The following is a 16,377-nucleotide window of genomic DNA, read 5'->3' as shown; positions in this document are numbered from 1 at the left end:
GATCGCAATTCTAGGATCAGACCTTCAGGGGGGCTCAAGTGTTCAAACCCCCTGCTAAAATACTAATTTCACTGAATAACTTAAATTAAAACCACAGATAGTTAATGAACCCTGGGGGAAAGATTATATATTAATGAGAGAACTATCCAAAGTACATTAATCCTGTTAGAATAAAACCATTTGAACCTGCAGCAGCATAAATGTGTCTTATCCCCATTTTAAAGGTGCTGAGATCACATTTAGGGTGCTTGCTGTCTCAGATTATGCATCCTCATAGGAGTGTTCCCTCTCTCTCAATCTACGATCTTTGCTGAGGTGGGTGTGTATGTTGGAGGCTGGAGGGGCGGTCACCACTGCTGCAGTCCCGTAGCGTATCTACAGCGCCTCTCCAGCTCCAGATACCGTCAGTGTGGCTGCGACCTGCTGCAGAAATAAAGCCCCATCTTTATCCCCTTTCCACACACACACTCACACACACACTCATACACTTACACACAGGTGATACACACACACACACACACACCAGAGGAGGACCAGAGATGGCTGGAGCTGCCCCACCGAAGAGGCAGGACACTCGGAAGTTTTTCGAGAATCTGTCCGGAGAAGGAAAATGCATCGCGGTGCTGACCAGCGGAGGAGATGCCCAAGGTAATGACTCACGATGGGGAGTTCCATTATCGGACAGGGGGGCTTAGCCTACAAAAAATAAAAAAAATATGTGCAAATATCATCTGCAAAGTGCTGCTAATACACAACAGAAACATTAACTTAACTAATATCCAACTGTCCACTGCCATTGCCTTTTTTAGTGCAAGTATAGCTTTAAGTCTGTGTTTGTTTGTTTTTTACCCCTCGACGTTAATTTAAATCAGTGCGTTACGTTAAGCTTGTTCAATTACGAGACATTTCCTTCCTCTGCTGCTGCTGCTAAAGGAAGATGCTGTATATATATATTACACTACTGCAATGTCGAGTTGATGTCAGTCGTGGAACAATTAGATTTAAAAATGTAAAGGTTTATAGAAAAGCTAGAGGCTAGTAGAGGAGCTGTCCGATAATGGATGTGTAGGCGCAGTATTGACAGTCACGCTCCTGTAGAGCAATTGAATTAACGTGCTGAAGCGAGTTTCTACACAATAAAGATTAAAAAGTTAAGTTTATATCACATTTTTCTTCATATTTTCTCATTTATCTGCTTCAGACTCCAGCTTATAATTCATTGTTGGGGTTTTTTAATATGGAGGTTACGCAACACTGAGGCTCCCATTCACACGCCTGTCACACATTTTACATGGATGCATGCAACAGATCTGACAACAGAGATAAAACTGCAAGCTCTAAACTCTAGTAATAAACCAGACCTGATAATTAAACATTAAAACTATTTTATTAGGTGCTTTTGGATGATAAGGAAAGCTGCTCCAATATCAACAAGTGCACCATCATTGAGAAGACACCTCCCTTTATCTATATGGTGCTTCTTCCTTTAACATGCATCCTGCAGCACTACACTGCAGACTGTATGCTGTGTGTGTGTGTGTGTGTGTGTGTGTGTGTGTGTGTGTGTGTGTGTGTGTGTGTGTGTGTGTGTGTGTGTGTTTCCTGCATAGGTTGTTTGTATATATAGACTTTCAATGGTGCATAATTTAATAACAACCTAACTGAATCATTGCTATAATATCTTTAGTACACACTGATTGATGCAAATCAGTATGCAGTGACTCACTCAGTTGTAGATCAATATTAGGGATGGGCCGATATTCCTCATCCAATATTTTAATATATTGAATTTGTGACAATATTGCATGGATGACTATTGGTGCTTTTACAAAATATGCACAAGTTATGCAAAACTTATGCACATTTTTTTTAATTAATAATCATCAGTAATGTAAATATAATGAATAAATGAGTAAAATCATATAATAATATAATAAAGCAGCAAGAACAGACTGGCATGTTCAGAAAATTCAAAATCAACTTTACATTATATTTATTTTGGATATCACACAATACCTACTGTATGATATCCAAAATCTTAAGATAATATCTAGTCTTATATCACAATAAAAGCTCTACTCTATATTATGGATTATATTTGTCTGTCTTACTTACTTCTGTGGCTGCTTATGTGTGCCTTCATATAATAGTGTAGACTTATTTCCGGTGTAAAAATTCATAATCTGTTTGAATGAAATATATAAAAAAAAAACTTCTGAAACTGAGCACAGTAACAGTCATCAGCTTTACTTCCTTTTACTCACACGTCTTGCATCACGGAGAGGATGTGAGCAGGATCCAAATCAAGCTACAGGGCAACTAACACCACACTTCCTCTAATCCTCTCCAGACTCTCACAGTAAAACATCACATAAAGCTTTTTCTTCTCCTTGCGCTTTTATTTTGAAAGGCGAGTTCCTCACTCCAGCGTCTGTGTGCGCGCGCGTGTCGCTAACTTCACCGCTCCTGCTCCTCGAGGGCTGAGTCGCCTACGTGAGGAGCAGCGTGTATGCACTAATGTGATAGTTGATGCAATGGGAAGGAATGTAATCCAAAAAAACACACACATATTTAAATTATAGTATATTAATATAATAAAAAAACACACATAGCTTGTCTCCATGGAGATGTATAATGTATCCTCTGGGCTCAGATACTGATCTTTATGCTATTTTTATATCACTTTTAGGAGCTATTTAGACATTACTGTATATTACTCTGCATTTATGACCTTTTCCACCTTCACACATGTTCCATAGGAAGATTTACAATAGCTATTGTTAGCTTAGAGGCTGTTACATAACCCAGTGTGCCTATAGGCTCACAGGCTGCTACTGATGTGCAGTGATACGTATTCCCCTGAGTCTCACTGCAGTATACAGCATCACATCACGTTCGGCTCCCGTGCCTGACATTACGGCTCCTTTGTGCCTTTTGGAGTAAAGATGGATGTGTGTGTTTTTTACTCCTGGCAGCATCTGAGATTAAATTAAGGCTACACCTTGAAGCGGTTGAGTCAGACATGCATTACCACTGCCCTCTTTTTACATTCATACCTGCTGGCTGCTTGTGTGGGGTCAGGTCTCCTCATGTGCTCCTTTAGTTTTCTTATGAAAGACGAGGATGTCTAGTTTGTATTATTTTCTGGCATTTTAAGGCAATAAATGAGTTGATTAATTGCTCAAATAAATGACGGATGAATCTATAATAGAAATAATTGTTAGCAGCAGCCATAAAATGCACTATATTATCTTTCTTCCCAAGTTCTGTTATTATAATGTAATGTAACGTAATTTGAATCAATTATGTTTTATCTATCAATCAATCAGACTTTATTTGTATAGCACCTTTCATACATGGTGATGTGACACAAAGTGCTTTACATATTCAGAACAAACAAACAAACAAAACTCATTAAAAACAGGAACTTAGGGAACTCAGGAAACGCTATCATAACTCTCCAGAATAAAAAAAAACAAACAATAATAATTTTAATGCCTAAAGAGAAATTAAAAAAAAAGAATTAGTTAAAAAATCCTGACTGAAGTTATCATAATTCATTCAGAAAGGGTTAATTAACAACCAGACGTTAGAATAAAAAGGAATAACAATATAGAGTCAATTAAATATAAAAACACAAATGAATAAAGAGAACAACAAGCTATAGTTAAGCATTAATGAGCTTCCTTATTTCTAGTACTCATCCATCTGGTCATTGTGCTTTTCTTCTATTCTGCATCTTTTTCTTTATTTAAAAGACAGACTTTCACATTCAGGTCAAAGGTCACAGTGTTTTTAAAGTCTTGAGTCAATATCAGGTTAAATGAAGAGAGAGTTGTGAAGTCACACACTTTAAAAAACACACAGTGAGTTGTGGAGGTTAGGAAGGAGAGAGAGAGCACAGATGACTAAACATATCAGCCTGATGTGTTTAGTCACTGCAGCGGCCTCGAGGGGAAATAATGTTTCATGATTTTGTGAATTATTTCAGGAGCTCAGCTGGAACATGAGACACACACACACACACACACATGAACACACATGAACACACTTACATCACTTTAGGGGACGCTGCATAGACTTACATTCATTTCCTAGAAACTCACCCTCACCCTAACTCATACCCACTGACCCAAACATTACACGTTTGCTAATTTGGGACATTGCTTTCACCCTCAATTGGACAAACTGTTCCCAATTAACCGGTCTTCAGTCTGAAATGTGTCCCGGAAAGTAGCACATGACAGACACACACACACACACACACACACACACACACACACACACACACACACATGAGGTTAGATATGGGATGCATCATTGTATTATCTCCGTTATCCATCATCTCACCTCGTTACTACTTATTGCTTTTTGCTAACATGATTGATTCTAGAACTCTCTTTCTCGGTCTCTTAGCAACAATAGCTTAGCAACATCAGCTGGTGTTAGCATCCACATCCTCGCTGTATTATCATCATCTCACCTCGTTACTACTTATTGCTTTTTGCTAACATGATTGATTCTAGAACTCTCTTTCTCGGTCTCTTAGCAACAATAGCTTAGCAACATCAGCTGGTGTTAGCATCCACATCCTCGCTGTATTATCATCATCTCACCTCGTTACTAATTATTGCTTTTTGCTAACATGATTGATTCTAGAACTTTCTTTCTCGGTCTCTTAGCAACAATAGCTTAGCAACATCAGCTGGTGTTAGCATCCACATCCTCGCTGTATTATTATCATCTCACCTCGTTACTAATTATTGCTTTTTGCTAACATGATGAATTCTAGAACATGATGAATTCTAGAACATGCTTAATTCTAGAACATGATTGATTCTAGAACATGATGAATTCTAGAACATGATGAATTCTAGAACATGATGAATTCTAGAACATGATTAATTCTAGAACATGATGAATTCTAGAACATGATGAATTCTAGAACATGATTAATTCTAGAACATGCTTAATTCTAGAACATGATTGATTCTAGAACATGATGAATTCTAGAACATGATGAATTGTAGAACATGATTGATTCTAGAACATGATGAATTCTAGAACATGATGAATTCTAGAACATGATGAATTCTAGAACATGATTAATTCTAGAACTCTCTTTCTCGGTCTCTTAGCAACAATAGTTTAGCAACATCAGCTACTGTTAGCATCCACATCCAGGCATGCTTAATATAGTGTTTGTCCTCAATGGTGGAAGCCCCCCTCCCCTCCCCTCCCCCCACTCTGTGCATCTATCCTCAGTATTAATGGAAATGTGTGATTTCTTTCATTCTCTGAGGTAACAGAGCCAACACTAAACTGAATAAGATTGAAATGTAATACCTGGATCATATAATCCTCATTTAATCCCTCCAGAAAAAAAGAGGTTTTATTCTCTAGACTGACAGTTTTAGGCGGGAAATCTCCACTTGGTAGCAGCTTCAGTGTGTTACTCTCATAGTTCTCTCTGACTGATTGATTCAATTCAGTTTGATTCATTTTGCGCTCCTTGTTTAGTTTTATAATATGTTTAAAAATCAGAAAACTCCACATTGAAACTTTATTTATGGACACATCCGCAGGTCCACATCACCATGCTTGTGCATACATCTTGCAACATTGACGCTGCACATCATCATCATCATCATCATCCCAAATACTTTACTCTGCTAACGACTGCCAAAATAAAAGAGGGAAAGTTTTGCTTCTGATCCTCTTTGGTTTTAACAATAATGATAACACTCTTTTTAGGATCGATAGATGATTAATAAGTCAGTCAGACTTTATTTATGTAGCTTTTTTCATACATAGTAATGTAACACAATGTGCTTTACATGGTTACAAAAAAAAGGCTAAATAAAAACAGGAATTGAAGAAATGCAAACATAATTCTCATGAATTTGTAAGGAGGAAAATATCCAAATATAATAAAAGATGAATAAATAAATATATAAATAAATAATAATAAAGTAAAGTCACTAGGCAAGGCAGACCTGAACCAGACATGAATTATGAATGGGTTATTTCATCTGTATCTGCCCTCCTTTAACATCCTCATTAAGAAAACATACAGACTTTTTTAGCTTTTTATGTGTCAAAAAAAAAAAGTTGGTCAAATCATCCTTGTTGTATTTCCTGACTGGAGCGCTCAGAGTATAATATAGTCATCAAAGGAAAAGTCACAACCGTTCCACATTCAGCAGATGAGGGCTGATGAATGGGACGGCTTGTTAACAGTCTGTGTGGCGTGGGAGGAAATCTGGTGAGAGAGAGAGAGAGAGAGAGAGAGCGAGAGAGAGAGAGAGAGAGAGAGAGAGGGAGAGAGAGAGGGAGAGAGGGAGAGAGAGAGAGAGGGAGAGTGGGAGAGAGAGAGAGAGACAGACAGAGAGAGAGAGAGAGTGGGGGAGAGGGAGAGAGAGAGAGAGACAGAGAGAGAGAGAGAGTGGGGGAGAGGGAGAGAGAGAGAGAGACAGAGAGAGAGTGGGGGAGAGGGAGAGAGAGAGAGAGACAGAGAGAGAGTGGGGGAGAGGGAGAGAGAGAGAGAGAGACAGACATAGAGAGGAGAGAGGAGAGAGAGAGAGAGGAGAGAGAGAGACAGAGTGGGGGAGAGAGAGACAGACATAGACATGGAGAGAGAAGAGAGAGAGAGGAGAGACATAGAGAGAGAGACATAGACATAGACATGGAGAGAGAAGAGAGAGAGAGGAGAGACATAGAGAGAGAGACATAGACATAGACATGGAGAGAGAAGAGAGAGAGAGGAGAGACATAGACATGGAGAGAGGGAGAGAGAGAGAGAGAGAGAGAGAGAGAGAGAGAGAGAGAGAGAGACACACACAGAGAGAGAGAGAGAGAGAGGTTGGCAGTGATGGGCAGCATGTGCGTGCTGTGCTGTGTTGGCTGCTTCACTGCACATGTTTTCCAGTTATATAATAATTATATACCATAGAAATGTGTGTAGTTGGAGGTCATTGGGATAGTTCCCATGGAGATGGGTTTTTAAAATTGGGATAATCAAAGTCATCATTTCTTAATTTCTTCTAATTTATCCTGCTTTTATTCTTTATGTGCTGAAACTAGGATATACATTAAAAATGACCAAAATTAAAGATGAAATACATTTGTTTTGATGTGCTAAGTCATGTGATCTAAATATCTACATTTCTCATTTTTTAAGTCTCTATAAGGTGAATCTTCAACAATACTGACATCACTATAGCTACTTTTATTGGATGATATATTGTCTCAGAAATAATCACCATAAATGATATTATTGTCATTTGAAGATGATTTTATACCACTGATATAATGATAATATAATAGTATAATAATGTAAAGGAGAAGTTTTAACCATTTCCTGATCATTTGCAGTTATATGATTGTTATATTTTTTAGGACATTGTACAGACAGAGTCATCTAATCATGTTTAAAAAATGGGACTTGTACATTTAGATTCATATGTTTTTCTTATTTCTGAAACAAATCTTAATAAAGTAGATTCTTAACGATTCTTTAACAGAAAGAAACATTAAGTAATCTTCAGTGTGTAGTGTTTAGTGTTTATTGTCGCATGGTTTTGTCCCAAATTTCAACAACCTTTCTGTAAAATGTCTAAAATTAATCTTTTAATACCTGCAAATTAGTATAAAATGATAAAAAGTGTTAGGGAACATCTTACCGGATGAAACAAGGGCTTTGATATCATAATATTTGGCTTTATTAAATTTATTTTCCATGATTTTTTTGATCATTTATAGACTTTATTAATCACTAATTGAAAAACTCAATCCACAGATGAACTGATATGAACTATAGTTGTTATTAGCAGCCATGGAGCTCATTTACAGACAGGTTTTCATTGCAAATATTTAATAATAATAATAATAATACATTTAATTTGTATTGCACTTTACATTTCAACAATATCAAAGTGCTACAGAGCAGAAAATAAAATAAAAAAGACACTTAGCAAGATGCTTTAATAAAAAGATAAGTTTTTAGGTCTCTTTTAAACACATCTGCAGTCTGGGGTTGCAGGTGGTTGTAATTCTTATATATATTCTTATAGGTGGTTGTATATATCTTATATGTTCTTATATCTTATATATATATACCTAACCCTGACCCTAACCACATGAACAGGACATCATCAGGACGGAGCTTCTCTCAGTCCGCTCTGCTTCTAATATTTAGAGATGTTTGTTTTCCATCTTTGTCTCTTAATGTTAAACCTCTTCACTTTGTCCACCGCAGAGATTTCAGATTTGACAAACTGTCCTTTTTCTAATTTCACTAAGTGCACCGACAGACAAACCCAAGACCCTCAAGGGGGCTCCTGCTCTCCTCTCCTCTCCTCTCCTCTCCTCTCCTCCCTTCCTCTCTCTCTCTCTCTCTCTCTCTCTATTTCGACCTTTCTACCTCTCCTGTCGTCTGCCAGACTGTCTGGCTTCTGTTTATGTGGTAATGTTCCTTATTTGTATCTCTTGGTCCCTCGCTCTCTCTCTCTCTCGCTCTCTCTCTCTCTCTCGGTCAGTTTTTTATTTTATTTTTTTTTATTAACCCCTGTGTCGTCCTCCCCATCTGTTTTGACTGTTCCTTCCTTCCTTCCTTCCTTCCTTCCTTCCTTCCTTCCTTCCTTCCTTCCTTCCTTCCTTCCTTCCTTCCTTCTGTTCTTCTTTCCTTCCCTCCTTCCTTCTTTCCTTTCTTCTGTCCTTCTTTCCTTCCATCCTTCCATCTTACCTTTCTTCTGTCCTTCTTTCCTCCTTCCCTCCCTCCTTCCTTCTTTCCTCACTCCAACATACCTTCCTTCCTTCCTTCCCACCCTCCTTCCTCCTTTCTCCCTCCCTCCTTTCCTTCCATCCTTCCTCCTCCATATTTTCCTTCCTTCTTCCTACCTTCTATCCTTTCCTTCCTTCCTTCCTTCCTCCCTCCTTTCCTTCCTTCCTTCCTCCCTTCCTCCCTCCTTTCCTTCCTTCTTCTTCCTCCTTTCCTCCCTCCTTGACTCGAGGACGACAGGAGGGTTAAATGGTGCTCCGTAGAGAGTTGAGTGGGAGCAGGAACACTGTGAGGTTTTTATGTTTATATTAGCTGAACCATCTGTGTCATGTAGTGATGAGGAAGCTCGCCAGGAAAACAATGATGTGAGCTTGTTTTCATTATTCTGAATCAGCCTTCTCTTTATGTCTCCTCACGTTGTCTTAAAGGTCAATATCCATCATGCTTCCTCCTCAAAATGACTACGGCTGTAATTACTAATCCTTTTTTATTACTGATTAATCTGCCATCAGTCATTTCCTCAGTTCATTGATTAGTGTGTAATTGTCCATCAACCCAAAGATGTTCAGTTTACTGTCACAGAGCTGCAATGATTCATCAGTTTAATTGATTAGTTATTTTTAAGTTAAAAAAAAGGAAAGAAGGGAGGAAGGAAGGAAGGACAGGAGGGAGGAAGGAAGGAAGGACAAGAGGGAGGAAGGAAGGAAGGACAGGAGGGAGGAAGGAAGAAAGAAGGAAGCAAAGGAGGGCGGGAGGAAGGAAGGAAGGAAGGAAGGAAGGACAGAGGAAAGAAGGAAGGAAGGTAGGAGGGAGGGAGGGAGGGAGGAAAGAAGGAAAGAAGGACAGACGGAAGGAAGGAAGGGAGGAAAGAAGTCCTTTAATAATGTTCTATTGCTCCTCTCATCTATTACTGCATTGTTTAGCTGTGTTACTTTCTTCAGGTTTCCAGTTCCGAGAACGCTTACTGAGAAAGATCGCTTGTTTCCACGACAACCACTAACTACCTCCTCTCCTCTCCTTGTTTTCTCCAGGTATGAATGCAGCGGTCCGGGCGGTGGTCCGAATGGGCATCTACGTGGGAGCGAAGGTCTACTTCATCCACGAGGTGAGACGTGAGTCATGACTCAGACTCCAGTCGAGTCGTGGCCTCGGGGAGAGTCTGGACAGTGAGCCTAACTAGTACTGACGGCTCTTTCTTATTATGTTATAAATGTCTTTGAGCGAGCCAGCAGCGAGCCAGCAGTGAGCCAGCAGCACTCACAGACCAAACACTAAACTATATTCAGTAGCAGACTCATAAATCTTTGTGAAACTGGCTCCCAGTCAGCTATAGAATAGAGTTTATAGTTCTGCTACTGGTCTACAAATCACTGACTGGTTTAGGTCCAGAATACATGAATGACATGTTAGAGTCAAGGAAGGGAGGGAGGGAGGGAGGGAGGGAGGGAGGGAGGGAGGGAGGGAGGGAGGGAGGGAGGAAGGAAGGAAGGAAGGAAGGAAGGGAGGAAGGAAGGAAAGGAGGGAGGAGGGAAAGGAGGGAGGAAGGAAGGAAAGGAGGGAAAGGAGGGACGAAGGAGGGAGGAAGGAAGGAAAGGAAAGGAGGGAAAGGAGGGAGGAAGGAAGGAAAGGAGGGAGGGAGGGATGGAGGAAGGGAGGAAAGGAGGGAGGAAGGAAGGGAGGAAGGAAAGGAAAGGAGGGAAGGAAGGAAGGAAGAGAGGAAAGGAAAGAAAGAGAGAAGGAGTGAGTGAGGAAAGAAAGAAGGAAGGGAGGGAGGAAGGAAGGAAAGGAGGGAGGGAGGAGGGAAGGAAAGAAACGAGGGAGGAAGGAAACAAGGGAGGAAGGAAAGGAGGAAGGAAGGAAGGAAAGGAGGGAGGAGGGAAGGAAGGGAAGAAGGAAAGGAGGGAGGAAGGAAGTAAAGGAGGGAGGAAGGAAGGGAGGGAGGAAGGAAGGAAAGGAGGGAAGGAAGGGAAGAAGGAGGAAGGAAGGGAGGAAGGAAGGAAAGGAGGGAATGAAGGAAGGAAGAGAGGAAGGGAGGAAGGTGTGTGTGTGGGGGGGGAATGGAGGAAGGAAAGATGGAAGGAAGGAAATAAAGAGAGAAGGAAGGAAAGGAGGAAAGAAGGAAGGAACAGTCAAAACAGACGGGGTCAATTTGACCCGGGAGGACGACAGGAAGGTTAAAGCACTTCTTCAGCATCTTTCATTTTCACTCCTTTTGTCCTTTTAATGATTTTAAAGCTAATTTATTATTTAATGCTGCAATCTTATATTTAATGCTCTATTAAAATCAACCTTTAAGATTAAATCCAAACTACTTTAATGCATTGAAACATAAAATATGCATAAAATTAAAACCATGAATCCCTCTCCTCTATATATCTGAGAGGAGATGTTGGATATTGGACATAATGTGGATGATGGCGGAGCGACGGAGGCGAATAGAGACGATCTGGTCTGGCTGATATAATTGGATTACCAGAGGCAGCCTTCATCCTTCACTGTCTGCACCGTCATCCCAATGAGCCTCCGACTAACACACACACACTAACACACACACACACACACACACACACACACACGGAGTAATGACAGCTGAGAGCCACCCGGGGGGGGGTTTGTTTGGTTCAGGGCTCCAGGTGATGGTCGGGATTAACATACACACTCCAAATATGAAAGACATGAAGAGGATAAGTTGAAGGCAGGAAGTGACAATCATATTATATTAGATATCAAATAGAGATCATATAGAATAGACTGAATGTTTGTGATTTGGTTAAATAATAGTGAAAGATACATTAGTTTTTCTCACTTTCCCAGAGCCAGTCAATTAATCAATCAAACTTTATTTATAAGGCCACTTTCATACAGGTTATAATAAGGTTGATAATCAGACAGAACATAAAGAAAAGGAATAAAAATGTTTTAAAAAAGTACAAATTGCAAAGAAAAAGAAAAAAATGAGACTTATGCACACAAGAGAAAATAAGATATAGATAGGAATTTAATATACGACAAATAAATATAATATAAGATATAAATAAGAATAAGATAAAAGTGTAAAATAAAAATTAAATAAAGTAATAAGAGAATAAATAGATAAATAAAAAGGAGAGAATAAAGGAAAAAAGGGTTTTATTAAAAGTTAAAATAAAGGTTTAAAAATGAAATAAAAAAGATAAAGTTTAATAAAAGCTAGACTAAAAACTAGGTTTTTAAAAAAAGGGAGAGATTAAAAAGAGTCAGAAACTAATGCATTCCTTTAACCTTTGCATACTGTTCAGGGTCTCCCCTTTTCTTTTTTTTTTTCTTTTTTTACAATTTATGAAGCAACAATAGCAATAAAACTGCAGCTGTTGCTTTATAAATGTGGCAATTAGCAGCTTTCTCCTGCTAAGTATCACTATAAAGTTATATTTAGATTTTTATAAAAGTCATATATGATCCGTTGAAGTTCTGCCATGTGTGTTTCTCCTCTCCCGATTGTTGAGCATCTACGGGAGTAAATAACATAATCATGATTTCATCAGCATGAAGGCTAAACTGAACCTGAAGGGGGAGAGAGGAGTACCTTTTTCTAAGTTTTATCTGAGGGGAGGGCCACAGTCTCAGAGTTTTAAACCCCGCTGCAACAAATATTAACCAACAGTAATAGTGATAGATGATTATTTGTCTTTTATGAAGCAAAAATAGCAATAAAATGCTGATTGTAGCTTTATGAATGAAGCTATGTGCAGCTTTCTCCTGCTAAGTATCACTCTAAAGTAATATTTGGATTTTCATAAACGTCATATCTGATCCATTGAACTTCTGCCATGTGTGTGTTTCTCCTCTCAGGGATACCAGGGGATGGTGGACGGTGGAGACAACATCAAAGAGGCGACATGGGAAAGCGTCTCCAGCATGCTGCAAGTGGTGAGCAGAGCTTCCTGTTACTGTTACTGTTTCTGTTTCTGCACGATTAAATGATGTGTGTGTCGTTCTCATGTGAAAAAACCAAACCAACCAGTGGTGTGCACAAGGCTCTCAATGAGGGATTGCCCCCCCCCCGTCATGGCCCAATTGTTGAATAACACGTGCTAAAGTGCCCTCTTGGGAGCCAAAACGCGTGCTAAGGTGCCCTCTTCGGAGCCAAAAGGGTGCTAAGGTGCCCACTTGGGAGCCAAAACGCGTGCTAAGGTGTCCTCTTGGGAGCCAAAACGCGTGCTAAGGTGTCCTCTTGGGAGCCAAAACGTGTGCTAAGGTGTCCTCTTGGGAGCCAAAACGTGTGCTAAGGTGTCCTCTTGGGAGCCAAAACGTGTGCTAAGATGCCCTCTTGGGAGCCAAAACGCATGCTAAGGTGCCCTCTTGGGAGCCAAAATGTGTGCTAAGGTGCCCTCTTGGGAGCCAAAACGCGTGCTAAGGTGCCCTCTTTGGAGCCAAAACGTGTGCTAAGCTGCCCTCCTGGTTGGCAAAACACACTAAACTGCCCTCTTGGGTGGCAAAAACACGCACTAAACATGCTGTATGTGCCCTTTTTTTTCTTTTCGCCCCCGCCCTTCAAGAAGTCTGTGCACGCCACTGAAACCAACACCTAAGTATTATATTTGTATCCTAAACCTCATTTATCTTATTCTTGGCTGCAGTGTACATAGTTGTTGTCTAAAAACTATTGAATAAAGCATCAATGAGCCACACCTGGCATGCTCCTCAGCCAAAGAGTTTAATTCTAATTAGTGTAAAATGACTTTAGAGTTCATTCAGCTCTACTAGACTTAATTCTGTGTGAATGAACCAATGAAGTGATGGTTACAGGACAGTTTAGCACCGTGGGATGCCCTTTTTGGTAAATGCTTTGTGACAGAGGAGCTCAGCAGTGAGAGTGGTGGTGGTGTTGCCAGCGCTGTGGAATATCTGCTGTGTTGTGGAAATAAGTGGCAAGAGTGATGATCAATGCGAGTGACTCAGCAACAAAGCTTTTAGATGTGAGCCAAATGGAGTCGAGTGTGATTGAATTAGACCTTTTATACTGTCGGTTATTATTAGTGTTTCATTGTTTTCATGTTTTTTTACATTTGAGATACTCTTTTTTTTTAGAAAGTGGATTTTGTTCAGTGAAACAAATGGGAAATGTTTAATCTTGTAGATCAGCAGTGTTGCCACGGTTACCTGGAAAAACTAATCTGATTATTACTACTACTGATTACTCCTTTGGAAAGTTACTGTACTGATGAATTGATTTTAAAAGTAACTAAGTTAGATTACAAGTTACTTTATTAGTTACTCCATCTCCAGGTAAGAAAGAGAAAGAAAAAGATGTTGTGTGAGGCAGCTCGGCATTGATAGTAGTGGACGAGTCAAAAGCATTTCCTCAACAACAGGGGTGTTAAACATGCGGCCCGTGAGCCAGAACTGGCCCGCAGAGGGGTGCAATCCGGCCCACTTTCCTTCCTGTGTTCCTTTTATCCTTTCTTTGTTCCTTCCTCCCTTTCTTCCTTCTGTCCTTTCTTCCATCTGTCCTTCCTCCCTTGCTTCCTTCTGTCCTTCCTCCCTTTCTTCCATCTGTCCTTCCTCCCTTGCTTCCTTCTGTCCTTCCTCCCTTGCTTCCATCTGTCCTTCCTCCCTTCCTTCATTCTGTCCTTCCTCCCTTTCTTCCTTCTGTCCTTCCTTCCATCAGTCCTTCCTCCCTTTCTTCCTTCTGTCCTTCCTTCCATCAGTCCTTCCTCCCTTTCTTCATCTGTCCTTCCTCCCTTTCTTCCTTCTGTCCTTCCTACCTTTCTTCCCTCCTTCCTTTTGCCTGTCTTTCCTTCCTTCCCTTCTTATTTCATTCCTTTCTTCCTTCTTTCCTTCCTTCTTTTTAATGATCTGGAGCCCGGATCCAGAGCCAGTTTTGTTGGTTATGTGCTGTAAAATATGGGCAACTGGTTCAAATTTCAAGTAAGGGAAGGAACCAGTAGCAGGTAAAGGAGACTCACATGTATAGATGTTTTTAAGAAGACACAACCTGCTAAATGTCGACTCTGGTGGGACTCGAACCCACAACCTTTGAATTACATCTCAAGTGTTTGCTTAGAAGTCCAACGCGCTATCCATTGCGCCACAGAGCCTGTTGCATAAATTGAAAGCTGTAAAACCAACACAACACAACTTGACTATAAACACAAGTGATTCAATTTAATGTAAGAAACTGAAGCTCCAACAACTTAAGAATAGTAACGCAGAGTGACTTGAATTTAAGAAACTTCAATCTGACTACTGGTTTGGAAATAGTAACGTGTCATATTAACAATACAAACCTTAGTAAACATCGACTCTGGTGGGAGTTGAACCCACAACCTTTGAATCACGTCTCAAGTGCTTGACTAGAAGTCCAACGACTTATGCTGCCAAACATAGGAACCCAAATTTCAAGTAGGAAATTCAAGCATCTGCAGCTTCTTTGTAATAGGTTTTTTTTAATGAGAAAGCGCTCTGAACATCAACTTTGGTGGGAATCAAATACACAATCTACCACACCGAAGAGCGCCGAGTTGTCGTGCATGTAAACTCTCGGCGGCCGCACTTCTACGACAGCGGTGCATCGAATTGTGGGTTTACATAGAGATTTCATGGCAACTCTCTCTGAAGTGTGAGACTAGATCTGCAATGCACTATTCAAGTTAAACCCTTCTAAATATTGACTCTGGTGGGACTCGAACCCACAACCTTTGAATTACACCTCAAGTGTTTGACTAGAAGTCCAACGCGCTATCCATTGCGCCACAGAGCCTGTTGCAGAGGTTAAATGCTGTAAAACATACCCAGCTGGTCCATGCACATAACTGATCAAAATTCAAGTATGGGAAGTAACCAGTAGCAGGTAAAGGAGACTCACATGGTTATATATGTTTTTAAGAAGACAAAACCTATTAAAAGTCGACTCTGGTGGGACTCGAACCCACAACCTTTGAATAACATCTCAAGTGTTTGCTTAGAAGTCCAACGCGCTATCCATTGCGCCACAGAGCCTGTTGTACAGGTTAAATGCTGTAAAACCAACACAACTTGACTATAAACACAAGTGATTCAATTTAATGTAAGAAACTGAAGCTCCAACAATTTAAGAATAGTAACGCACAGTGACTTGGATTTAAGAAACTTTAATCTGACTACTGGTTTGGAAATAGTAACGCTTTAGATTAGTCGTTACTGAAAAAAGACGTCATATTAGAGCATCACTGTAGATCAGTGATGTGAAGAGGCTTTTTACCCTGAAAAAAATGCAACATAATATTACCCTTGCCATGAATGAAAGATCAAAGTATGAGAGTAACTCAAGATATTAGGAAGGATTTTGTTGCTAAAAGTGGTTTGTGTTTGCCGCAGGGTGGGACAGTCATCGGTAGCGCCCGCTGTAAAGAGTTTCGCACCCACGAGGGCCGTCTGAAGGCCGCACACAACCTGGTTCAGAGGAGCATCACCAACCTGTGTGTGATCGGTGGAGACGGCAGCTTGACCGGCGCCAACCTCTTCAGAGAGGAGTGGAGCGGCCTGCTGGATGAGCTTCTGCAGCAAGGTGATGGTTTACTACACGGCTTTCATTTCCTATTGGTGTAAAGAGGTTAATTATACTTCACAAGGATGTA

At 40.2% G+C, this 16,377-nt stretch overlaps 1 protein-coding gene and 3 non-coding genes across 5 annotated transcripts in view; 1 reads left to right on the top strand and 3 right to left on the bottom strand.

Moving 5' to 3' along the window:
* Positions 1 to 539: 539 nt before the first annotated feature.
* Positions 540 to 16,377, top strand: part of LOC128369482 (ATP-dependent 6-phosphofructokinase, platelet type-like) — a 59,175-nt gene continuing 43,337 nt past the window's right edge. For both annotated transcript variants that reach the window (XM_053330530.1, XM_053330531.1), the window contains exons 1-4: positions 540 to 648; positions 9,811 to 9,884; positions 12,611 to 12,688; positions 16,118 to 16,307. In XM_053330530.1, the coding sequence (XP_053186505.1) occupies positions 540 to 648; positions 9,811 to 9,884; positions 12,611 to 12,688; positions 16,118 to 16,307 (451 nt within the window). The remainder of the gene's footprint in view (positions 649 to 9,810; positions 9,885 to 12,610; positions 12,689 to 16,117; positions 16,308 to 16,377) is intronic.
* Positions 14,768 to 14,859, bottom strand: trnar-ucu (transfer RNA arginine (anticodon UCU)). Its single transcript is given in 2 exon segments — positions 14,768 to 14,803; positions 14,823 to 14,859. It is a non-coding gene; the product is annotated as a tRNA-Arg (tRNA).
* Positions 15,430 to 15,521, bottom strand: trnar-ucu (transfer RNA arginine (anticodon UCU)). Its single transcript is given in 2 exon segments — positions 15,430 to 15,465; positions 15,485 to 15,521. It is a non-coding gene; the product is annotated as a tRNA-Arg (tRNA).
* Positions 15,669 to 15,760, bottom strand: trnar-ucu (transfer RNA arginine (anticodon UCU)). The gene is given in 2 exon segments: positions 15,669 to 15,704; positions 15,724 to 15,760. It is a non-coding gene; the product is annotated as a tRNA-Arg (tRNA).

This window comes from Scomber japonicus, chromosome 12, assembly GCF_027409825.1.
Source record: "Scomber japonicus isolate fScoJap1 chromosome 12, fScoJap1.pri, whole genome shotgun sequence".
In the NCBI taxonomy this organism is placed as follows: domain Eukaryota; kingdom Metazoa; phylum Chordata; class Actinopteri; order Scombriformes; family Scombridae; genus Scomber; species Scomber japonicus.
Note: the sequence above shows the minus strand (reverse complement) of the source record. Positions and strands in the feature narration are given on the sequence as shown.